The sequence below is a fragment of the Lithobates pipiens genome, unplaced genomic scaffold (genome assembly GCF_037356315.1).
Source record: "Lithobates pipiens isolate NorthernLeopardFrog02 unplaced genomic scaffold, aLitPip1_a1.2 Scaffold_19, whole genome shotgun sequence".
In the NCBI taxonomy this organism is placed as follows: Eukaryota; Metazoa; Chordata; class Amphibia; order Anura; family Ranidae; genus Lithobates; species Lithobates pipiens.
Window position 1 is genome coordinate 251,278,639 of NW_027507764.1, and position 26,733 is coordinate 251,305,371.

Sequence of the window (26,733 nt, forward strand, 5' to 3'; positions counted from 1 at the left end):
ATAAAATTAAATCTTTCAACTCGGATGCCATTAGGTGCCTCCCTAACAGTCCGTCCTTGCATCAGGTGGGAGCCGGTCCTTCCATCAGTGTCCCCGCTCGGACACACGGAGGCGGTGGGTGGAGGCTGATCACTTCCTGATGTTCAGTGGAGAGTCGGGAGGGGTTGCCAATCCCTGCAGTCAATGGGTTTCAGTGTACAATCAAACACTATAATGTAGCGCTGGAAAAGTGCTGTGAGAATGAGTGAAGTATGAAACCTTAAAAAGAAAAAAAGAACTAATAAAGTCCAAATATTAAGTGAATGAAATAGTCCTTGGAGTCCACGTAGAACACGTATTGTGAGGTTTCACACGGTGTAAGAACCAGAAAGTAATCTCTGAGACGGGGGGCAGATGCATATCTAGTGAAAAATGGCACCTATGGCAAGCACTGAAACTGCATCCCTGTCTAAACAAAAAAAAAATGGCTGACAAAACTACAAGTCAAACTCTTTAAACTTTCAAATAACAAATTATGGATGGGCACTACATAAAGTGCCCAAGTGCACGATGAATCAGTCCGCCCCTGCTCATTAAACATTCAGTAAAAGTTCATGTACTGCAAAGTTTGTAGTGCATGAACTTTTACTGATTGTGTGTGGACTTTTTAATGAGCTTGTTGCACAAATCACTTTATTACACTTTATGATATCTACTTATTTAATCCATATTGAGCTCTATATTTGATTGTGCGTGTGTGCCAGCAGAAGCAGCCAATCGCACATAATGACTGAAAACTTTTAAGTCGTCATCATGTGTGATTGTGCATGTGTGCCAGGCCCAAGCAGAAGCATGCAGCCAATCAATTATATTGCTCAATATGGATTCAATAAATATGCATAACCATAGATATCATAAATAAAGTGTAATAAAGTGATTTGTGCAGTGCAACAGCAGGTACTACTTTTTGATGCGACTACAGAAAACAACCAGAGACTGCGAATGCGCCTACAGAAGATGACCAGAGACTGTGGATGGTGACCATGGCACTTGCCATGGCTGCCATACCTTAGATACACCACTGGGTGGGGGTCCTTTAGGCTTTAGAACCACTTTAAGGGATTCAGCCAGAGTCCCTGATAAAGGTTCCACCTTACCATTTCTCATTCCAGATCAGTAACAAAAAAAAGGTTTAATTTACAGAATTCATTGTGCTAGCCTAGAAGACTTTTTTTTTTTTTTTTTGCAGAACAGATAGTTTTTGTAATTGGTGAGAACCATTGTGGTACAACTGACCCATTTCAGGAGATGTCTCGCTTCAGAAAAAGGCAAAGCAAGGATAAGAACTTTAGTAAAAATCACCACACACTTAACATCTTGACTACCTGATATGTTAACCCCTTCCTAGCCAGTGTCATTAGTACAGTGGGTGCGCGTGCGCTTGCTACAGCGATTTGCGGGAGCATGCTGACCTGCCGCCTTGTAATGACGGTGGCTGGTTGTCAAGTGGTTAAAAGTGTTGAACACAGCCAATTGAAATAAATATACATGTGCTTTTTTGTACCAGTGTGTTAGGGTCTTCAGATAGTGAGTCTGACTGAGTGGAAGGGGACCTCCCTTACGGCTCTGGTTCTAGTCTCTCTGGAATGGGAACAGGGAGACCGGAGCGCAGCGGGGTAGGAGAGTCCAGCCAGGTGCAGCAGCTGATGCTAGGTAGATGAGGATCCTCTGGAGCAGGAGCTCTCTGTAGCAGGAAGGCAGCTGGGAGAAGGCCACGGACCGTGGAATCAGGATGGATGGATCTCTGGATGAGGAGGTAGCAGACACAGAAGCAAGCAGGAGCCAGCAGAGGAATCAGGTACAAGCAGAGGTTCGGCAACGAGAAACAGTCCAAGAAGGGTCAACAAGCCGGGGTCGGAGCAGGAGAGATCAGCAAGGTCAGACGGAGCCGGGTCAGGTATCAGATAGGGTTCAGGCAGAATAGCAGGTAACTTCGGGTACAAGCTGCAGACGAGACGGCACATAGCCCCTGCAGCTGTGCCTTTAAATAGGGCCACTGGCGCCAATCGTGCTAACGCTCGCCCGTGCGTGCGTGTACCGCGCGCACATACGAACGACGTGCACCCGCGCGCGTCAGAAGACGCTCGTGCCCACGACGACCCGCGGCACGAACGCGCGTGCGCGTACGGAGAGCCGATCGCACGGAACGGGCGGATTCCTGACATTGCCCCCCCACAAGGGGCAACCTCCGGGTGCCCCTAGTGGCTCTTTTCTCCGGGTGTGCAGCAAAGAAGGCCTGGATTAGTCTATTAGCATGTACGTTAGTAGCAGGTTCCCAAGAATTATTCTCCGGGCCATAGCCCTTCCATTTAATCAGAAACTGACCTTGTCCCCGTCGTCTTCTGAAATCTAGGATGGCCTCCACTTCAAATTCCTCACTGCCATCAATCAGCACAGGGTCAGGTGGCCTTGTTCCTCTACCAGGGAAGGGATCAGGTACAGCAGGCTTAAGTAGGGCTACATGAAAGACTGGGTGAATTCTCATGGAATCAGGTAAGGAAAATTCATATGATACCTCGTTAATCCTCCTCTTAACAGGAAACGGGCCCAGAAACTTGGGTGCCAACTTCCTGGAGGGGCATGCTAATTTTAAATTAGAAGAAGACAGCCATACCTGGTCCCTGACTTGAAGGATCAATTCTCCCCTTCTCCCTCGATCGAAGCTCCTCTTGCTGTCAGCCTGAGCCTTGGTTAAGGCCTCCTGCAGGGTCCGGTTGTTCTGCTGAAGAAAGGATACTGTGTCCTGTACTGCTGGAACATGAGATTCTGTAAGGATATCGGGAAGAAAAGACAGGTTAAAACCGTAATTGGCAAAGAACGGGGACTGCCCAGTGGTAGCATGGCTGGCATTGTTGTAGGCGAATTCCGCCAGAGGTAACAGGGAAACCCAATCGTCTTGGACAAAGGAAGAGAAACATCTGATATATTGCTCGAGGGTTTGGTTGGTGCGTTCTGTTTGCCCATTGGTCTGTGGGTGGTAGGCGGAGGACAGGGCCAATTCTATTTTCAAGGCTTCACATAGAGCTCTCCAGAAACGGGAGGTGAACTGAACCCCTCTGTCAGATACAATGTTGGTGGGTACCCCGTGAAGCCTGATTATTTCCTTGATGAAAATGTGGGCAGTCTCGGTCGCAGAAGGGGTTCCCTTTAAGGGTAGGAAGTGGGCCATCTTAGACAAACGGTCACAAACTACAAAGATGGCAGTACAGTTCTCAGAAGGGGGAAGTTCCACGATGAAATCCATAGTAATCATCCGCCAGGGGCGGTCGGGTGCGGGAAGAGGTTTAAGCAGCCCCCAGGCCCGATTTCTGGGGACCTTATTCCGGCTACATACGGGGCAAGAATTCACGTACTGCTTGCAGAACTCCCTCCAAAGTCTTGCGGACACCAAAGTGCCCAGCGAGCGGATGGTCATGGAGGAGACCCAAGACCTTTACTCTCACATCTTCAGGGACGAAGATCAGGTTGTCCTTCCAAAGCAGGCCTTCCCTGGATGCTAATGAGATTCCTGGGGGACAGGAAGATGTGGAGGAAGCGCTCTTTAGCAGAGATACTAGGTCTGGTTGGATGAGTAGAAAGGTGTTAGCAGGGAGGATGGTATCCGGGGGTGCGGCATCCTTGGGACTGTCAAACATGCGGGAGAGTGCATCTGGCTTTACGTTTCTTGATCCAGGGCGATAGGTTATGTGGAAACAGAACCGGGAGAAAAAGAGGGCCCAGCGGGCCTGCCGAGGTTTTAGGCGTTTAGCGGTACGGAGGTACTCGAGATTTTTGTGATCCGTGTAGATGAGCACGGGGTGTACCACCCCCTCAAGTAAGTATCTCCACTCCTCCAAAGCAGACTTAATGGCAAGTAGTTCCCGGTCACCCACATCATAATTCCTCTCCGCCGGAGAGAGTTTTCGGGAAAAGAACCCCACGGGGTGCATCAGGTCGTCTTTACCTAAGCGCTGGGAGACCACCGCCCCTACTGCTATCTCAGAGGCATCTACCTCCAGAATATAGGGTCTAGATGGATCCGGGTGACTGAGGATGGGAGCAGAGGTAAACAAGTCCTTGAGTTTTTTGAAGGCGGCCTGGGCTTCAGGACCCCAAAGAAAACGCTTATTTTGCCTAGTGAGCTGGGTGATGGGAGAGATAATGGCTGAGAACCCTTTAATAAATTTTCTATAGAAATTGGCGAAGCCCACGAAGCGTTGGATGCCTTTCTTGTCGGTGGGGGCTGGCCATTTGAGGACAGCAGCGACTTTTTGCGGGTCCATCCTGATGCCTGCTGGGGAGATTTCAAGGCCGAGGAATTGGATCTCCTGTTGCTCGAATTTACATTTCTCGGCTTTAGCGTAGAGTCCATGTTGCCGGAGACGAAGCAGTACTCTGCCGACGTGTCCCCGGTGCTGTTCCAGGGACCTGGAGAAGATCAGGATGTCATCAAGATATACAATAACGAAAATATCCAAAAAGTCCCGGAAGACATCGTTAATCAAGTGCTGGAAGGTGGCTGGGGCGTTACACAACCCGAAAGGCATCACCAGGTACTCGTAGTGCCCAAAGCGAGTTCGGAACGCAGTTTTCCACTCGTCACCTGCTCGTATACGGACCAAGTTGTAGGCTCCTCTCAAATCTAGCTTGGTGAAGATAGTAGCCGACCTCAGTTTTTGAAAGAGTTCTGGAATCAGGGGTAAGGGATAGCGGTTTTTAATCGTGACTCTGTTCAGCTCTCGATAGTCCACACAGGGTCGGAGGGTCTGGTCTTTTTTAGTAACGAAAAATATCCCAGCCCCGGCAGGAGACGTGGAGTGACGGATGAACCCCGTCTTGAGATTCTCGGAGATGTACGCCTTCAGAGCCTCTTGTTCCTTCTCGGATAAAGGGTAGACGTCCAAACGGGATCTCCGCCCCAGGAAGGAGCTCAATGGGACAGTCGTAGGGGCGATGCGGGGGTAAGGAATCAGCCCCCCGTTTACTGAAGACATCCAGAAACCTCATGGTAAGGCTCGGGGACTGATTGACAGAAGTCCAGGTCTGGGTCTAGGCAGAGAAGCGTTCCGGATTGTACAGAAGCCCCAGGAAGACAGTGGTCCTGGCAGTAGGGGGAGAGGAACCTCACCTCCCCAGAAGACCACTCAATGGAGGGATTGTGGGCCTGCAGCCATGGTATGCCCAGAATCACAGGGAAGAGTGGGGATGAAATGACGTCAAGAGTTAACAGTTCCGTATGTCGGCAGGAGGTGGAGGTGGGTAGTGGAAGGGTCTCCTGGGTGACCCGGCCAGACTTAATCTGGGAACCATCGGCCAAGAAGATAGAGTCCATGAGGTTTTTTCTGGAGTGGAATGGAATGTAGGTTGGTGAAGGCAGCGTCAATGAAGCAACCGCAGGCTCCAGAGTCAAGGATGGCGTTGACGTGGATCGTTCTTCCCGGAAGCTGAAACTAGAGCAGAAGGGCAACATGGAGAGAGTTGGAAGGCAGGTTAAAGGAACTGCGAGACACTGAAGAGAGGCACTTACGTGACTTAACAGGACAGTTGGCCACAAAATGTCCGGAGCCGCCACAGTATAGGCACAAGTTCATCTGTCGGCGGCGGGCTTGCTCTTCAGGAGACAGGGTAGTTCGGAGTAGTCCAAGCTGCATAGGTTCCTCAGGAGCAGGAGAAGAACTGGTAGGCCCCCTTTGAGGGGGAGGAGAGAAGAAAGGTGTGGAAGACGGGGTTCTGGCGGTCATCCAGGCAGGTCTCAGAGGTTGGGAAGAGCGTTCGGCCCTACGCTCACAAAGTCTTCGATCTATCTGAATGGCCAGAGCAATTAAGTCCTCTAAGGCGTCAGGGGTACCAACACGGGCTAATTCGTCCTTGAGGCCTTCAGACAGGCCCATGTGAAATTGGTGTCTTAGGGCCGACTCGTTCCACTGGGTATCTGCGCTCCAGCGTCTAAAGTCCGAGACGTAGTCCTCAGCCGTCCTGGGGCCCTGCTGGAGCGCAGTTAATGCGGATTCTGCGGTGGCAGCCTGCTGGGGATCGACGTAAAGTTGCGCCATCCCTTCGAAGAAGGTGGAGAGAGTCTGAGTAAGGGGACTGTCATTCTCCAGAAGGTGGTGGGCCCAGGACTGAGGTTCTTCTTGTAGGAGAGAGATAACAAACCCCACCTTAGTTGCCTCCAGGGAGAAGGTCCTGGGCTGGAGGGCAAAGTATAGCTGGCAGGCGTTGCGAAAAGCCCGGAACTTAGAGCGGTCCCCCGAAAACCTCTCCGGAATGGGAACCCTAGGCTCAGGTGGAAGCATGATTGCCGAATGGGCAGCTGGCTGAACAGGAGGAGGCTGAGGTGTGGTGTCTGGTGACCCCGGGGTAGAGAGATGCTGAACACGTTCCTCCAATCTGGTGTAGCCATCCTGAAGAGACTTCACGGCCTGGGTGAGAGCCGCAAGGTGGGAGCAGATCTCCTTTCATGGTGGAGGCCCCTTCCGCAGACTCAGACATGGCTGTCTCGTACTGTTAGGGTCTTCAGATAGTGAGTCTGACTGAGTGGAAGGGGACCTCCCTTACGGCTCTAGTTCTAGTGTCTCTGGAATGGGAACAGGGAGACCGGAGCTCAGCAGGGTAGGAGAGTCCAGCCAGGTGCAGCAGCTGATGCTAGGTAGATGAGGATCCTCTGGAGCAGGAGCTCTCTGTAGCAGGAAGGCAGCTGGGAGAAGGCCACGGACCGTGGAATCAGGATGGATGGATCTCTGGATGAGGAGGTAGCAGACACAGAAGCAAGCAGGAGCCAGCAGAGGAATCAGGTACAAGCAGAGGTTCGGCAACGAGAAACAGTCCAAGAAGGGTCAACAAGCCGGGGTCGGAGCAGGAGAGATCAGCAAGGTCAGACGGAGCCGGGTCAGGTATCAGATAGGGTTCAGGCAGAATAGCAGGTAACTTCGGGTACAAGCTGCAGACGAGACAGCCCATAGCCCCTGCAGCTGTGCCTTTAAATAGGGCCACTGGCGCCAATCGTGCTAACGCTCGCCCGTGCGTGCGTGTACCGCGCGCACATACGAACGACGTGCACCCGCGCGCGTCAGAAGACGCTCGTGCCCACGACGACCCGCGGCACGAACGGAGAGCCGATCGCACGGAACGGGCGGATTCCTGACACAGTGTCTGGACTTATGGGAAATCAAGTATGACCCCATTGTCTAGTCATTCGAGCCCACCCCTTCCATGTTAAGGCTGTAGTTATGGACACAGGCGGGATTTCCAACAACACCAGTCACTGATGCAATTTGGATTGTCCTGTCTGTGGATGGAAGACAGAACAAAAACATCCCATTTTTGTTCTTTCACTTCACTGCAAGCAATTCATGACTTTTTTTCAAGCAGGCTCTCTTCCCCGTCTAAGTCGGGTATTTACAAGCCATAGGGGAGAAGCCCCGGAAATTAGGTTGCATGGTGCCATAGCAGCCAATTTTTAATTCATAAAGGTGTCTAAAAAGTGGTACACATGTATAAAAATTGGCCACATACAAATAGTACCCTTCATGGAACAAGGGAGACACCAAGTCCCAAACAATCTTGCCCCTGCTCCCTATGAAGTCTGGGCAGTCACGGGGCTCCACGTGACTATCTTTTCCCTTATAAATCAGGAAACTACATGTATAGCCTGTTGCCCTCTCGCAGCGCTTATGTTTTGACCCCATATCTGGCGCGCTTGTTGGACAAACTGAAAGCAAGGCGGACAAAACTTAATGAGGCACTAAATTATGCAGACAACTTTGTTGGGGCATATAAAAGTCTGAACAATTTTGGCTCAAGTGATTTATAAGGGGCCGAGTTAATTGTCGCTGAAATGCGTAAATCACACGGGCATATGAGGAATCGGGTCTGTGGACCAATAGGACCGTGACTCATTTTTTAGTAATGTTGAGGGTTAGGCCCAAAAAGGTTTTAAAGTGATACATTTCCATGCAAATTGTCTAGCATGGTTTGAATTTGGGTTTGCAGTGATAAATTGGCATGTAAATAGCTTTGGTCCACAATCTATCTGTACAGATCTTCCACCTGAATATCAGTTTGAGGCAGTGCATTTGAGGGGGGGGGGAGAGAGAGAGAAAGTATGGTCGCAGCATAATCTGTGGGCCCCCAATGAGGACTTGCAAGCACATGAGAAAGGGGACTATGGGCTCTACAGGCTTGTGCTTGAATTCTTGGTGTCTGCAGGACAATACTTGTGCTAGCCACTGCACTTATGGAACTCATCACATCACTAAGTGTTACTGCAGTGCTGGTATGTCTGCGACCTGGATGTACTAGGCCGCTGGTGTTCACAAGTTCAGCAAAAGGTAGAGCGGCACTAGTACTGGCACTCTGCTGCATACGAGAATCATCATGCTATTGTACCATCTCCACAACCAGGGTATAGGGTCATATACGCCTGAACTTGGCAGGAACCTCTTCGCCCTCATCTGAGCTATCTGTCAGGGTCCCGCTTCTTTCTACAAGTTCATATACTGAGCCTGATTCTGACAGTGAGGACTCCCTATCGCTCTCATCTCATCGGACTCTTTGAACCCCTACAGAAATGTACCTGCTAGTGCTAGCAGAGATCAGGCTTGATTCTGCTAACGCTACTTTTGATACACCGTACTACAAAAAAAAAAAAAAAGTGACTGTGCTCTACTGACACTGCGCTTGTTGTGGTGCAGGGGTTAAACGCAGGTGTCGGGGCTGAACCTGCTAATGCCGCGCTTTTGGGAACACTTTACTATTGGGGACGCTAGTATAGTTCTGATCGGATCAAAGATATTGATCCGTTCAGAAACTATAATAGTAATGGAGGAGTATAGTGTGTCTGTGTTAGTGTTAAAATGTATTAGTGAATATGTGACGGGCAATTTGACATCACCCATGACACTAATACAGTGATCAGAAGAAAAGATCTGTACACTGTACTAATGATACTGTGACAGGGCAGTAAAAGGGTTAATATGGAGGTGGGTGCAATCAGGGGTTTAAATGTACCTAATTATGAGATCTGATATCAGTGTAATGCTTGTACTCACTATCTGATGCTGTCTCTACTCAAGCTGGAACTCTAAAAGAACTCTAGGAGAGAAGATGTCATCATTTCCTATGCCTGTGTTTTGTAGACAGGCACATTGGTTCTGACAAATATGCTCTCATGCCTAGTGTGGTCCATTTTTTATAGGAAAGTAGAGGGACTGGCAGGAACACCAGGGATTTCACACAAAGGAACTAATACAAAGCGAACAGGAGACTTTATTTTTTTAAATTAAATCTTCCTACAAAGCTGTGTCTGTTTATCTGCAGCATTTTCTTCTCTACAGCCTTTCAAATTACACAGTTTAGATGGCATTTCTTAGCTTTTAGGAGGCAGCGGGCAGGCATCTGATTGCTCAGAATTGAGGCTGTCGGTCACCTGCTAAGTGCTGGATGGATGGGCCACCTCCCTGGATTGCCTAGAATCGGAAAACTTTCACAAGTGACTCATACAGATAGCAAAGGCGAGAGCAGGCAGGAACCACAATACCACATTAAGGCCGGGTGCAAATTCCAGCTACGTTTTTTTCTGTGAAGAGAAAAAGCAGCAGTTAAGCAGTGCCGCTCTGTTCTATCTCCACATCAGCTGAGCAGGGAGAGGAGGGAGAGGTGTACTGAGAAGGAGAGATTTCTCTTGTTCAGAACGGAATGCATCTGTGAATCGGGTGTGTTCCATAGAGGATAATGTGCTTGTAATTCGCACCGCAATGCCCAGAAAATGCACATGTTTTTTGTGCAATGCGCAGTGCGAATGCAACGCACATATGTGAACAAGATACATTCATTTGAATGTATTTTAAAATGTCCTGCGAATTGGATGCGGTGTACGCCACATCTAATTTGCATAGGTGTGAACGGGGCCTAAGTGTTATGGACTGAGACGCCTATACATTATGAGGATATGCTTTGTTCATGTTTCTTCTCAGAGGTTTACAATCCCTTTTAGGAGTCTTCAACCAGAAGAGTTAGTGATTGTAAACCCTTATACCCAGCCTTAAGTGATACAGAGATGAAACAAATCCTCCTACGTAAGTTTATCTGCAGTCTTCTGTTTTCTACAACCCTTCAAAAGAGCAAAATTGTGATAAAATACTTCTGTATCTGTGAGGTGTACAGGGGAGGGGGTGGAGAACTGCAGTTAAAGGCTATACACTGTGTGAGAGTTGATTGGAGAAAAGGGACACACCCCCCTCCACATAGTAGCTGTGTGCTACTTCCCCCGTCACAAATTTTACCTCTTGTGTCCAGAAAATTTCTCAGAAGAGACTCATGGATAACAGAGGAACGAAGCACCAGAGAGAAACAGAACTTTAGAGAGTTATAAGTAAACACTGCAGATATACAGTATGTGCTTTGTTCACTTTAACCACTTCAGTTCCGGAAGGTATTACCCATTACCTTCCTGACCAGGCCATTTTTTGTGACACGGCACTGTGTCGCTTTAACTGAAAATTGCGCGGTCGTGCAACGCTTTCTCCAAATAAAATTCTCCTTTTCCCTTTTTTTGGTGATATTTGATCGCCTCTGTTTTTATATTTTTTTTATTGCACTATACTTTTTTTTTATTTATTTTTTTTTTTTTTATTATTATTTTTGTTTTTGTTTTTTACACTACAAAAAACGACTGACAATTTTGAAAAAAACACTGTTTTTTACTTTCTGCTATAATACATATCCAAAAAAAAGTAAAGAAACCAATTTAATTTATTTTTCAATTTAGGTCAATATGTATTCTTCTGCATGTTTTTTGAAAAAAAAAAAGATCATATATTGCTTGGTTTGTGCAAATGTTATAGCGTCTACGAACTACGGGATAGATTTGGGGACTTTTATTTTTACTGGTAATGGTGGTTATCTGCGACATTGCGGCGGACAAATCTGACACTGAATGATACTTTTTGTGGACCAGTGACACCAATATAGTAACCAGTGCTATAAAAATGCACTGATTACTGTAGAAATGGCACTGGCAGGGAAGGGGTTAACACCAGGGGTGATCAAAGGGTTAAATGTTCCCTAGGGAGGTGTTTACTGTGTGGGGCAGTGTCACAGAGCTAAGCTGAATCGTGGATCTTTCACGTGATTTCGCGCAGCCGGGCCGCCCTGCCACAGTAAATGTACATGGGGCGCTCCGGAAGTGGTTAAAGAACATTCACCCAATGGAGAAGATAACACTGTTGGCTAAACCCTTTCAGTTTAATACTGAGGGAGACATCTGCAATGTGTACAAAGTATATGGAGAGTTGCCAAGCCAATAATTGTAAGCACCCCTGCTAGTCTTAAATGGTCTGTCTCATTTCCTGTAATTTAAAGAGGTTGTAAAGGTTCATGTTTTTTCACCTTAATGCATCCTATGCATTAAGGTGAAAAAAAAAACACCTGTCCGTGAACAGCCCCCACCCCCCATTTTTACTTACAGAACCCTCAAACTTGTCCCACAGGGATGAGCTCTCTCTCTCTCTCTCTCTCTCTCTCTCTCTCTCTCTCTCTCTCTCTCTCGGCTCTTGATTGGCTAGATTGATAGCAGCGCAGCCATTGGATCCCGCTGCTGTGAATCATATCCAATGACACGGGTGCCAGTGGGTGGGCCTGAGTCCTGCATTTGGCCTCTATGGACGCCGAATGCTGGACTCTAGGTAACCCCCCCTGGGGAGCACTTCTGCCAGGGGGTTATCTGATGTGGGGAGGGACCCCAGAAGACCAGGTTAGTATTTGGGTGGGAAAAATAGAATGCAATCTATACACTGGGGGGAGAACCTCTGGGGGAATCTAGAATGGAAAAGGACCGGGGGGTCCTAGTAGTTGATATTCTCAGCAATGGCATGTAATGCCAAGCTGCTGCTAACAAGCAAACAGAATATTGGCATGCATTAAAAACGGGATCAATTTCAGAGATAAAACGAAAGTTCTCCCGCTCTACAAGACTCTGGTCGGGCCGCACCTGAAATATGCTGTCCAGTTCTGGGCACCGATCCTCAGGAAGGATGTACTGGAAATGGAGCGAGTACAAAGAAGGCCAACAAAGCTGATAAAGGGTCTGGAGGATATAAGTTATGAAGAAAGGTTGCGAGCACTGAACTTATTCTCTCTGGAGAAGAGACGCTTGAGAGGGGATATGACTTCAATATACAAATAACTTTTGCGCAGAGGGGAGTTAACAAGACTCGTGGCCATTCATTAAAATTAGAAGAAAAGAGATTTAACCTTAAACTATGTAGAGGGTTCTTTACTGTGAGAGTGGCAAGGATGTGGAATTCCCTTCCACAGGCGGTGGTTTCAGTGGGGAGCATCAATAGTTTCAAGAAACTATTAGATAAGCACCTAAATGACAGCAACATACAGGGATATACAATGTAATAATGACATATAATCACACACATGGGTTGGACTTGATGAACTTGTGTCTTTTTTCAACCTCACCTACTATAACTACCGTATATACTCGAGTATAGGCCGACCCGAATATAAGCCGAGGCCCCCAATTTACCCCCAAAAAAACTGGCAAACTTATTGACTCGTGTATAAGCCGAGGGTGAGACATGCCTGTCCATCCCTGTGTGTGTGTCCGTCCATCCCTGTGTGTCCGTCCATCCCTGTGTGTCCGTCCATCCATCCCTGTGTGTGTGTGTGTGTCCATCCATCCATCCATCCCTGTGTGTGTGTGTCTCCATCCATCCATCCATCCCTGTGTGTGTCTCCATCCATCCATCCATCCATCCCTGTGTGTGTGTGTCTCCATCCATCCATCCATCCCTGTGTGTGTCTCCATCCATGTGTGTGTGTGTGTTTGTGTGTGTGTGTGTGTGTGTGTGTGTGTGTGTGTCCAGCCTACCTTTGTCCCGAGCCTCCGTCCCGTGCCTTGCCTCCTTGCCTCCGTCCCGTGCCGTGCCTTGCCTCCTTGCATCCGTCCCGTGTCGTGCCTTGCCTTGCCCCCGTCCCGTGCCGTGCCGTGCCTTGCCTTGCCTCCGTCCCGTGCCCTCTTCGTCAGCGGCCATTGTAAAGTTCAAAAGCTGCGCCGCCGCCTTCGCCTGTGATAGGCGGAACACTGAATTTCCCAGCAGCCTGTGTTCCGCCTATCACAGACGTCGTATCATCCTCGTCCGTAGTACGAGGATGATACGATGTCCGTGATAGGCGGAACACAGGCTGCTGGGAAATTCAGTGTTCCGCCTATCACAGGCGAAGGCGGAGCCGGAGGCGCGGCTTTTGAATAGAATGGCCGCTGTCTGTCTGCTCGACACGCTGATCGAGCGGGCAGACAGCGATGACTCGAGTATAAGCCGGGGGGGGCACTTTCAGCCTCAAAAAAGAGGCTGAAAATCTCGGCTTATACTCGAGTATATACGGTATGTAAATTTACTTTTTAGAATACTCAAATTTAACTTCTAGTGAACATTTTAAGCAAGTGTTTCTACCATTGTTTATTAAATAGGATTTTTCAAAAATCTTTTGACCTAAAATATTAAAAATGTGCTGTGTAACATCCCAATACTTGTTCGTTAAACATTGCAGTCATATACAATATATCATTAAATCTGTTTGTGGAACAACGATCACAAACAAATTGGTGACTCGTGTGTTCTACCATCACAACGAGAATTAACTCTCCCCTGCTGCTCTTTTCCTGACACGTCTTCTGAAACCATGTCTGCTTCATTGGAAAATCTTCTGACTAACTGCATACTGGCATGCGTCTTATACCACCTCCATCTTTACAAGTCATGGATAGTGGCGACCGCACTGGTAGAAACATATAACTGGAGCTAGAGGCATAGTTCAGGTCCTCTTTAATAGCCCTGTAATCTATTTTGTTTAATGAAATTGTTTTTGTGTTTTTTTTTTTTCTGCTTCCTTGTAAGATCCACTGTGAGCTTCCAAACTTCTTTCACTTCTGTTTCTTTGGGACAAGCAGTGCACATTAGTTGTGATCATGTGCATTGCTCTAGTCACACCATAAACCCCATAGTGTCTAGTCCTACATACTGTGGGACAATGGAGAGCAAACATAACCATCCTATAACAGGGAGTCAGATCACATCAGCCAAAAAATAAAATTAAAGAAGGCAATTGAAGGTACTTGTCTGAGTTTTTAAGAGTAAATACTTGCATAGATCTTTATTTTACTTTTTAAAACAAGTTTAGTATCATTTTTAACCTTTTTGCTGCTGGGCAATGCTTCCACTCTTGCACCACACGTAGCCATTTAAAGCAAAGTGATGACCCTAAAATTGTGTACATGGGAATACCCAATGTGTACTAATGGGGTATTTGTGGCAATATTTGTGCATAAATGGTGTGTGACTTTGTGAGTGGCTTTGGGGTTTATTTTTTATTGTACGAATGTGTATATATTTTTATGATTTAGCTTATTGTCACCAGGGGACTGCAGAGAGTGTTGTGGCTAGTGTGGTCACTTTTTAATGGTTAGCCACCCTGGTCATTTTAAGGCTCCTAGTGCGGCCATATTACCGAATACTTGCATGTCATTGCGTGTTTTAGTTAGCAGAATGACATGGCATATTGGTTGAACGGATGGACTTTTTTTTTTTTCAACCAGACTAATTATGTAACTGTCCCTGGCAACTAAAGGGTTAAATAAGAAGTCAGACTAAGGGATTTTAACTTTCATGAATCAACAAGAAGCCAAATATCCATGAAGGTTGATACCAAAATCAAACCGGGAGCTATCTTGGATCTCCAGTAGGTCAAGTCAGTGAGATTAGCTGCCACTAAACACATGTTTCATGGTTTGGATCACAGGACCACATGCTACTTCTTTGCCCTTTTTAAAATTAGATTTCACTTTGTTACTGGAGTGCAATTTCCTCTGTCCTAATGGCTATTGCTACTGCCATCCCAAGTTTGCTGTGAGACTGCCCTTAAGGCCAGTGAAGCAACTCTGAATGGATGGGAGGTTGTACCAAGTGGCGCTTAGTTGGGGAGGGTTGGGGGGGCCAATATCGCCTGGCTTGGTTCATGCAGGTTTGGTTTACACATCAGTAGGTCAACTGCAGGTCAAATGCCCCTGCCGAATTCTGAATGATCTCAGAAGCATCTCAAACTGATGTCATTAACATAGCTCAAAGCCTGTCAATACAGGCCCTAACAAAGGTTATGGCAAGCATCTTTTAATGTCTGTTCTTGAGCAGGATGCTTGCTTGTAAAATCTTACATTAAACATCAAACAACTAACATTAAAACGGGCAAAAACTTTTTTTCCATGTCCTTGTTGCTGATTTCCTACCTTTACCAACTATGCCATCTATCTTCTGAGCTCTGTAGTTTGTCTGCAGAAGCCTGATTATTTTGCAGAAAAGCTGTTAATCCCCAGTGATTTCCTGTTTATAAGAAGCGAGGCTGCTATTCCTCCTATCTTCAGCCATCGGTCTTGGCACTTCCTACTTATAGTCCTATCTACAGCAAATGGGGTCTTGTACTCCCATCCCCACTTGCTGTAGTGGGCGGATGGGTCTCACAGACCCCCGGTCTGTACCGCCCATGGAGGTGGTGTAGTCTTCTTTCCTCTTCCTCCTCCCTGCCAGACCAGCACGCCAGTCACCGCCCCCCACAAACCTCCCACTACCGGCCGCCCACCTGTCAATTGCCTGTCTCTGCTGCACAGGGATCATTAGGAGAAACTGGCCGGATGACGGAGCGGAGATTTCCCTCTGTGAGACCTCTTTCACATTGCGGCCGCGTTTGCACTAAAGCGCCGCTTGTTTTAGCAGCTCTTTTCAGCCGCTAGTGGGGCACTTTGAAGCCCAAAGAAGGGGTTAAAAACTCCTGTGTTGTGGCGCTGCTGAATCACTGACTAGTCATTCCAACGAGCAGGGCATTTTGGGAGCGCTAAATACAGCGCTCCCAAACCACCCCAAAGATGGTGCCTGCAGGACTTTTCGGAGCGTCCTGCAAGAGCACTGCCTCACACTGAAAAGCCACATTTGAATGAATGGGAGGCAGAGGCCCTCTGCTGGGCACTGATAAGCTGCAGTGATGGGCATTGATGAGGCTGCACTGATGAGGCTACACTGACAAGCAGTGGACACTGTCCACTGCCCTACTGATCGTCCACTGGCAAATATCTGTAGGAGGGGTTTCCACCATGCTTACAAAGTGTCATTTTTTTTTTTTTTTTTTAATGTCTCATTTTCAGTTTGATGTGTATTATATGTGACGTTACATATCCGAGGCCGGTATTGTGGTAATATTGAAGTTTGAGATTTCCATACTTTTAGAGGGTTCCACCATCATTATGTTATTGATTAGTATAAGTTAGCGCTGCACTTTTTAGTTTTTTAGTTTTTTTTTTTTTTCTCATGCCGACATTTTACTTGTGCCACATGCTGATGTAAAACAGCATGGCCCAGCTCTTTCTTTCTATGCTGTGGTTGGGATGTTCTCACATACACCATACAAGCACTGATTGCAATTAGAAAGATCTCAAAGCTACAGCAGGAGGAGGAATATTTATAATACTGAAATACAGCAGAATACAGTGGGAGAAATATGTAATTATGGGCATGTGTCTACAGTTCAGTAATGATTACATAAAGAAAGTAAGGGCAATATGTTTATCTTCTGTTGTGGCTGGAGGGAGAGAGCACAAACATGCTTTGCATTAATAAAGCTGTAACCTACCTATCCTGCTGTGCCTTAGAACTGCATATCATACATGGTTCAGGAAAGTGTAATACACAATACAGGACTCAGGACTTTATAACACACACGGCTCAGGAGTGTGTATTGTGCAATTGTGAGAAGTGCATATCGCACATGGTGCAGAAAAAAAAAAACAGCAAACAGGATAGTACTTACATTCATGTCCAAGCATCCCTTGTTCTTAGAAATATGGAGCATCCAGAGTGGTCAGAGGGGTCAGGAATATGTAACATAGAGCCCAGCTCACAGACTGGTTAAGCATATGTAATATACAGTCTAGCATATAGAGTGCAGGGCTCAGGGGTATGTAATGCAAAACCCATTGTACAGGGTACATCATTCCGGAGTACCATATTGAGGCCTTTAATATATAACATACAGCACAGCACACAGAGTATAGTGGTTCTGAGTATGTAATGTACAAGGTGTTACAAAATTCTCACCACAGAACCCTGCACGCTGTGCCATACATTACATACTCTTGGTCACTAACTCTGTATGCTTTAGACCCCTTTCACAATGAGGTGCTTTACGCACTAAAATAGCACCTGTAAACTGCCTCTTCTGCAGCCCCAGTGTGGAAGCACTCTGGCGGTGCACTTGCAGGACAAGAGAAGTCCTGCAAGCGGTATCTTTGAGACGGTGCGGGAGCAGCGTATACATCACTCCTACACTGCCCCTGGCCATTGAAATTAGAGGGCACCGCTTTTAAAGCACCTCAAAAGCATTTTGAAAGCAGCGCTAAGTGGGCGCTTTTAACCCCTTCGGGGGGGTTAAAAGTGCCCCGCTAGCAGCGCCAAAGTGCTGCTAGAACAGTGGTAAAGCGACACTAGTTTTAGCGCTTTGCCACTAATGCCCACACCGCCCCAGTGTGAAAGGGGGTCTTATTGATCCTCAGCAAATTTCCCTGTTCTTCCCCCTCACGTTTCCTCCCCCAAAAGTGACCATCAAATCCTCACTTCTGCTTACCTCTTTGCTTACCTCTGTATCCCCCATCCACACCTAACCTCTGTAACCCCTTATGCACAGCTCACCTCTTCTTTCCCTGTCCCCAGCTCTACTCTGCACCCCTATCCACAACTCGCCTTTGGATCCCCCTTCACACGTCTCATGTCTGCAACCCCTCTAACTACAGCTTACACCCCCAGTCCACAACTCACCTCCTGCACCTCTATCCATATTATTTCTGCACCTCCATCTAAAACTCACCCCAATCCACAGCTCTCACATTTGCCACCTATCTCTGCACCCCCAGCTTCCCCTGCAGCTCTCACCTCTACACAACGTCCCCCATCCTCCACAGCTCTCATTTTATACAACCTGCTTTCCGCCGTCTGCAGCTCTAACCTCTGTGCAACAAGGATTCCCTTGTTTCACAGTTATCCTTTCTCTGTGGAGTCTGTCTCTGGATTTTTTCATTCAGAACTCCCTCACCTCTTCCACTATTCAGTCCTCCAGTCTGTATTAAGCGCAGGCTTTTCAGACAATCGTGGAGCTGTCAAAACAGTAGCTGGGGCGAAGTTTCAGAGCTCCTCTGCTCTGTGCTACAATGTAAGTAGAGGTGGGGACAGAAGCTGCCTCCTGAATCAACACAGGCAGCTGTATGTTGCCTTGCTGGGACCCAAGGATCTTGAAGGCAGCAGCCCTGGGTGCACAGCGTTAGTGTGTGTGTGTGTGTGTGTTATGACAGGTCAGAGCAGAGAGGGCTTCCTGTCATAGGTGCTAGAATGGCGTTCCGACAGAAAAAAAGCCCTGATGCAGAGTACTACCCCCAGTGGAGAAGTGTGGAGGTCCTCGGGGGAACATTCCCAGATTCCCATATTATTATTTTTTTCAAAATTTGTAATTGTGCCATACACTCCAAACCCAAGCCAGACACTCAAACCTACAACTAGAAGAGCATGGTCTTGTCTCCTCCATTATGATTGAGAAGGGCATTATCTCTTGCATATACATCAGGCTCATTTCCCTTTTCCCAGCACCCAGCTCACCTACCGTGCTGAAGCAGGTGGGAGGGAGAATTTGGTCCTGTTGATGGTGAGACCCGGGAAATGGCCCACATTTTTCCTGGAGCAGACGACTCTTCACTATGTCGAAATATGTGAAATTGTCTCTTGGGGGCATTGGATGTATACGTAGCACTTACAAAGTTATTCTGCACCGCTAGGATACAAATGGCAAAACTGTGGCGCTCATCCATCCACCTTGTTTATTTTAGCATAGGTTGCATATGCTTCTCAGTGCTTTAACATATAAGCTTAGTTTTTGTTTTTATTTTTAGCTTTGCTTACTCATTTCTATAACAACGATGTTGCATGCTCTGTAATTTTTCAATAAAAGCATACCTGTTTAAAAAAAAAAAAAAATATTTAGGCTAAACTTCCTGCTTATTGCCAAAAATGATACTGATTCATTGTCTAGTGATTAGGCTAGAGGCACAGAGATGACAAGAGAATCCACATAGCTGAACAAGGAAATAAATGTAAAATATATTCTAAATATATATACTCTCGCTGATGGTGTACAAAATATCATGAATTGATAACAAATGCAGCTGCTGTACACAAGGTGCTAATCACTTGAACAAATACGAATATATCCAATATAGCGCTAGCAAACACAATATAAGTGAAAAATAAAAAACAATTGATTAATAACCATAAAAGTCCATATAAAGTGACTGAAGTGTTCCAATCCAAAAAGTACAAAATGCTCTGGAATTTTCAAGGCGTACCACAACACCCCCTCCTGTGTCCCCACTCACCTGATCAAATGGACCCCCAGCCCATCAGTCTAGGGGTCACTTCAGGCTTAGTGATTGGCAGGTTTGGCATCGGCCCATCATCCATGCGCAATAAAAAGATTTATTGTGCATGGAGAAGAATACTTACAAGAAGCAAGATAAAATCCGGCATAAACATGGTCTGTGAACACAAAAACGATGTTCATGGAGTTTGTTCCATGATACCGGAAGTGACGTCAATAGGAACCGGAAATTACAGCCCTTGATGTCCTTCATGACGCCCCGTGGAAAGGTGAAACGCGTAGACATCACTTCCGGTATTGTAGAACGCATGCCATTAACAGCGTTTTGGTATTCACAGCACCATGTTTATGCCTGATTTTATCTTGCTTCTTGTAAGTATTCTCCATGCGGAATAAATCTTTTTTTAGCTATACTTCACCATCAGTCCATTCCTTTTCCTTTTGGGTTCCTGTTTTTCTGGCTGAGCATCTTTACAAGAAAGTTTTGTCAGATGATCTGATGCCAAACCTGCCATTCCTGGCCATCCACTATAAGCCTGAAGTGACCCCTAGACTGAAGGGCTGGGGGTCCATTTGATCCGATGAGTGGGGACACAGGAGGGTGTGTTGTGTTACACCTTGAAAATTCTGGAGCACTTTGCACTTTTGGGATTGGAGCACTTCAGTCACTTTATATGGACTGTTATGGTTATTAATCAGTTGTTTTTATTTTTCACTTATATTGTGTTTTGCTATCACTGTATTGTATATATTTGAAGGAAATAAATGTAATTTGTCATGCTGTGGGCAAGAGGTGCAAATCACATGATTTGACTAGCAATACATGCAAAGGTGTATTCAAATGTTTATGTCTTAATGGTACAGTACAGGACACAAGGAACATATTCATACACCATGGGTAATAGGCGTATACCATTTGGATAACTGGGCAAAGACAAGCTTTGGAGGACATGCCTCCTTGGGACACCTCCCCTATAACACTAGCATACTCCATGAAGCCTCAGTTTTTTGCTAGTGTCTGAAGGTGATGGGCCTCTTCTCCTTTGTGGAGATATCCTCTTTACTAGTGTTATTATTTTTCTTATTTTCTTTTGAAAGCTTCAATCGACACCTCATTGTCTTCTAATGCCTACACATAAGCGGTGTATCTCCATCAGTAAAACCTCTGGAGCCATACCCAGACCCTGCTCTGTGGGGACAGCTTTGAGCACTGGATCCTGTAAAGGCATTCAACTTGGTACTTAGTGCAGTGCATTGGGTTAGCCCCAGGGTGTCATACAAGTTCAGAGCCGTGGTCCATTGCTATGGAACGCAGTTTCTGAATACGGGCAAGACCACGGACCACGGACATACCACTGGTCACACACTTAAATGCCACTTCGGCCTTGAGTCCTTAGAAGGTACTCAAGTGCTTCTCCCACCGTTACACCAGGAGGATTGAATACAGGATGGTCTATACTTGGGTTACCGTGTATTCCTCCTTTTGGACACCCTTGCCCCATCTTCCACACTCCACTCGGTGAACACCCCAAAGGGGAAATACCCTAATTTGTAGCTATAGCTGATAAAAGGAGAGATTACGTATCCCTTGCACCAAGACAGGACCCAGTATTAACACCGGTCTCGGCATCTGACTCTAGCTCTATTTCAAGCACACAATCGGCCCATTTGACTAAAGCAATATTGTCTGCCTATATGTCACGTTTCCTCAGACAGATTACAGTCTTAATACAGCCATCTTTGTCCGGAGCTCAAACTCCCTGCCTTTTCACCCGCTCTTGTTTCACAGTTAGAGTTGGCTCCTGATATGCTGCTCCTTGAGGACACAGAATTCGAAGGAAATAAAAAAAAACGATAATTGGGCACAATTGGATTAAGCTGTGGAAGATTTGTCCCCCAGATTATCACTATATTGAACAGGGAGCTTCATGCAATAAGGATCAATTTAACCTTCAGATCAAGCAACAAAGCTGCCTTTGTTGCTGGAACAAGGGATCCTCTAGCCCTGGCCTTGAATGCCCTAATTATTAATTGATCTCTGTTCAGGCTAATGTATGCCTACCCACCAGTGCTAATTCTACCTAAAAACTACAAAAAATGCAGCCAGAGAGAAAAACAATATTTCTATCTGATCTGACCCAGAAAAAACCTGATACAAGGACCTACTCTAATGTCTAGCAAATGACCCCTGGCCTCTACCCAACAAGCCAGATCTGCTATCTCAAGGCCCTCTATTTCATCTTGCTTCAGTCTCTGACTGACTTTAATGAAAGCAAGAAAAGCCAGACGATCTGTTATTGTACCTGGAAATCTTCTTTTGCCTGAAATCTTCTTTTGCCTGATGTGAATGGAACTAATTCAGTCCCAGAGACTATTCTTGCCAGCAGTTTTTTGGTAACGAACGCATCTGCCAGATATGTCTCTAAACTGGTGACTCTTTCCTGCAAAGAGCTTTTCCTCATACTCAACAATGACCATGTTGTTTTTATACCCAAGACCATTCTTTCTTCCAAAGGATGTTTCAGCATTTCATCTCAATGAGTACATTGTTCTATCACCCTTGCGTTCTGCTCCTAAGCATGCAAAGGAATTCTCTCTGCATTGTCTGGCTGTAATCTGAGCCATTAGAGTATACCTTAAAGTTACTGCTTCCATGAGACAAATGGATTCCCTCTTTGTTCTTCCCCTACGGCTACACAAAGGCCACCCTGCTTCAAAATCCACCATTGCATGGAGGATAAGGAACTTATGGTCTTAAAACCGCCTCATGCACTGCTGCATGCCCTATCTCGATCTGCAGGTGGTTCCTTGGCGTTTTTGGCACCAAGCCTCTGTAGCCCAGCTGTAAACGCCACCGTCTTGTTTTCTGTTACTTTTCTTGAATTTTTGCCAGGTGGACATCCAGTATTTTGCGGATGAACCTTTTGGCCACAAGGTTCTTGCAGAAGCACTCGGGGTTTTCGTTTTGGCCTGTTGACCTAGTTTCCTTTGCCTAGTTTTTGCCCTCTCTGTGTTCTGTGCTCTATGATTAGGATAAAAGGCATTTTGATTTACCTGTAAAATCCATATCTTGGAGTACAGGACACCCGCCCTTTCTTTCCTTGGTTTACTCTGTATTACTTTCTACAAAACCAAGGACTTGCGTCGTGGGATAGGGTTATGGTCGGCGTGTCTTTAAAAGCTTGGCATTGCTCAATCTCCCGAAAGTACACTCCTATAGCCCATGGAGTGTGAATATGTTGCCTGCATCCTGTACTGTATTTTAAGATATGGAATATACAGGCAAGTTAAAATTCCTTTTTTTTGTGGGTTGCATGTAATGGGTAAATTATATATTGACTTAAAATGTGCTGTGCAATAAAGGGGGTCACAGTATTTAACAAAACATTGTTTAATAGAGAAGAAAATATGCCTTCTTCAGATTATATTACTGTAGGCAAAGGTGGCTTCTCCAAAGCCTGGCTAGTAAACTTCTTTTGAGAGAGATAAACCTTGTTCTATGCAGATCTAGGACATGAAAACAGTCGGGTGCTCTCCCTCTGACATAAAGCCACATGCGCTCTTGCTTCTCTGTCATATTAGTCATCAAGATCAGTGGCTGCTGTGACGGTGCAGCAAGAGTGCACTTCACTGAATGGTTGTAAGGGAATTACTTGTATCTTAGGTGCTGTTGCCCTACCCAGCAGTTCTCATGTCCTAGATTCTTCACTGGGTACGATGTCTCCCTCTCCCTCTCCCTCTCCCTCTCCCTCTCCCTCTCCCTCTCCCTCTCCCTCTCCCTCTCCCTCTCCCTCTCCCTCTCCCTCTCCCTCTCCCCCTCCCCCTCCCCCTCCCCCTCCCCCTCCCCCTCCCCTACAGGAAAAGCTCACTTTTTCTCCAGCAATGTTTTGTAAAATCCTAAGGCCCTTTTATTGCACAGCAAATTTCAATGCAAAGGCAAACTAATCCTTAAAAAAAAAATACACTGAAGTAAGCTCTTCCAAGCAAGCAGACCTTCATTTCTTAAATCATTTTACATGCATGTTGACATACTTTTGTTTTCTTTTCTTTAAAGCATTGGCTGGACCATACGAAACCCATTAAGAAACAAATAAAAAGTATGTATTGCAATGTTTTCACTTTTTTTACTTTGAATTGCATCTGTTTTACCTACTGCTTGTAAAGGTTCTTCCAGACAAATAATATAACAAGATGTTAAAATGACATACTGATAAAATGCGTAAACATTGGTTTTAGAGATGTATATTTTTATATGCTAAATTAGAGCTGTATTTTATAGTGTATGTTAGGTAGACATGTGCATTCATTCCTTTTGTCCGGATTTCAGGTGTTTTCTTTATCGTTTTAACAAACAATAACTGACGTGCAGAATCCGAAAACTGAAAGATCCAACATAAATGCTTTATTTTTGTTTTTGTTGTGACAACAGTTCGATATAGATAGGAGATTCGACATGATGCTGACAATGGCAATCTGTGTCCATTGAACCTGTGGTCAAATGCGCCTAACCTTAGCTCTATTAGTCTAAGATTATTCGACATAGAGAGAGAAGATTTGACGAAGCAGTCGCTGCGAGTGGACATTTATGGTCAAATGCTCTGCCCATAGGCTATAGAAGAATGTTGGTTGACTAGTAATAATAATAAATATAATTATTGCTAGTGTCATACAACATTAGAATTCTACTATAGATTGTAGGCGGAAAATTTGTCTGGAAATGTACAATTGCACCATCATACAATTTCGATGCTCCATCGAATCTTGGAACATTCGACAGACACCGTAAGCCTTCAATGACAGATTCGACCTTAATTATTTCGGATTTTCGGACTAATTTATTTTTTAATGAAACAAAATAAATAAAAACGAATTTCGGGAGTAACTAAATTTATTTTTCGGGCAAAATTAAAATTCTGAAACAAAATATTTCATTATGCACATGTCTAATGTTAGGAATAAAAAAAGACCTATGTTATTTATAATTTTAAATGTGCACTTAAATATTGTGCATATTTGTCAAAATAATTTTGCCTTTTAAAGTTTGACACTTGATGCGCAGAGCATTTTGTATATTTTGTAAGAACTAGTAGTAGATATAAATTTGTTAAAATGTGCACTATAGAAGGGTATCCGCACAGCCAAATATCCAGTATACAGGGACTTTTAAAGAGGAAGTAAACCCTGATGGGTTTACTTCCTCTTTGATTCCCTGCAAAGGTAAAGCATAATGGACTACTATGCATCGCATAGTAGTCCATTATGTGTCACTTATCTGACACAGGAGCCAGCGAAGTCACCGATGTCCCCTGTAGTCTAGAGCATCCATCTTCTTGGTGGGTCTCGCTGCTCCGGCGCTGTTGTTAGTCGGAGCCGCGATTATGTCACTCCCGCGCATGCGCACAGCAGCCGCCACTCGCAGCATATCGCCGTTAACTGCGGCACGCTCAGTGCACCTGCGCGCCGCTGTCTATGGCGCATGCGCCGTAGACAGCGGTGCCTGTCTTTCGGCAAATATCTCCTAAACCGTGTAGGTTTAGGAGCTATTTCTTGGACCTACAGGTAAGCCTTAATCTAGGCTTACCTGTAGGTCAAAGTGGTTTGTAAGGGTTTACAACCACTTTAAGGATACCAAAACATGTCTTAATAGTAAATCTGATTTTTAAATATTTATTTTTGTTTAAATATTAACGTCAAAAAGTAAATTGTATACCCAATAGAAACTTCTAACAAATAATATTTTTTTTATTATGCGTCAATTTTATCCTTTAATAAAACAAATGACTATCAGTACCCAATGATCGAGCTAAAATATTTATCACCATCAGGTGTTTGAATCTACTTGTTTGTCAAGATTGTCACCACCATATGCAGCATCTTCTTGTCTGGAAACTAAGGCACAGTCTCTCAGAGCACTTCAGATTCCTCTGCTTTATTAGGACAGTCCTTGTTCTGTTTCAATTACTAAAGTGCCCTAAATCAACAGTAATGTACTGTCCCCACCTCCCTTGCACACTCAGCAGACTTCAAACTGACCTACTGTTGGCTAGGGGAACCTGTCCCTATGGCAGTGGAGAACCCTCCTGAGGTGGTACAAGGTGGAATCTAGGCCTTCTCTCTGTTTGGCATACGTTTGTTTAAATATTTCAGTGACTGTTCTGTTGAAGTGTAGCAAGGTATGAAACGCATTGAGAAAGAAGCAGTTCATGTATTTCTACCCAAAAACAGGTTTGGGACAACCTTGATGCCCAAGAAGATTCAAACACCTGTGGTGTTAACCACTAGAGATGGAGTGTTATTACAGATGCTTACTTGCAATATCAAGGCTAGACCTGACACATAATTAAAATATACCATCATTTTTTTGTTGTTAAATGTTTTTAATGGGCATATAATATACTTTTAATGATCATATGAAATCGAAAATACTTTGAAACACATTTTGGTAATGTTATGGCTCCTTTAGTGTTAAATGTCTTGGTTTCTAAGTTCAATTTGTCACTGTACAAATTAGCCCTTCCCCCCCACAGTGACATCATATCTCCAGCACACAAACTGATCCCTCGATTGAGATCTGCTGTAATCCTCCTCCCAACACACACAAGTAGGATTTCCCCTGTGTCCCCCCTTCAGCATATATGCCTCAATCTGCAGTCATATAGCATATTGAAATAAATAGGTGCTAATTGTATTATGGGGCAAATTCTCCATCCCCTTTTTTAGCATCAAACATTCAGCTTTTGGGATGAATCTGCGGGGCTAGCCAGTCCTGGACAAATAAAGTAGTGGTTTAAAATCAAAAACATTTGTATATTTTCTCAGAGTTAGATGACTGATATACATATATATATGAAGGGAGTGTGGAGAGTATGGCCGAGAGAAGTATGACAGATAAGTATGGACAGGAGAGGAATGCCGATTATATGATATGAATGAGTTCCCTACTTGCTCAGCTAGACTTACTTTGCCTCAGGCTCCCCTCCTTGCTTGCATGCACAAAGTTCTGTTTGCCTCTGTCTCTCCTCCCTACTTTGATGTTGGTCAACTTCATGCTGACCATTTGGGATGGGGGCATCTCCAGGCATGTAAGCAGGGTGTGTAGTGGGTTGTCTATAGGAAGGGACAACTGCGCCTGTAGTCATAGTTTCACTGAAGGCTTTTGCTCTGCTGGACCTGGATTGGATACTGCTAGTGCTATGTGACAGAATCGGTGTGAATGTTCAGTGGAGCCGGGAGTAGTACCAA

General features: G+C 45.4%; 1 protein-coding gene across 3 annotated transcripts in view; it reads left to right on the plus strand.

Annotated features, from left to right (window-relative positions):
- The window catches only part of EPB41L4B (erythrocyte membrane protein band 4.1 like 4B), a 770,758-nt gene that overhangs the window by 108,625 nt on the left and 635,400 nt on the right, over positions 1-26,733 (plus strand). For all 3 annotated transcript variants that reach the window (XM_077491916.1, XM_077491917.1, XM_077491918.1), the window contains exon 3: positions 23,546-23,588. In XM_077491916.1, coding sequence (XP_077348042.1) covers positions 23,546-23,588 — 43 coding nt within the window. The remainder of the gene's footprint in view (positions 1-23,545; positions 23,589-26,733) is intronic.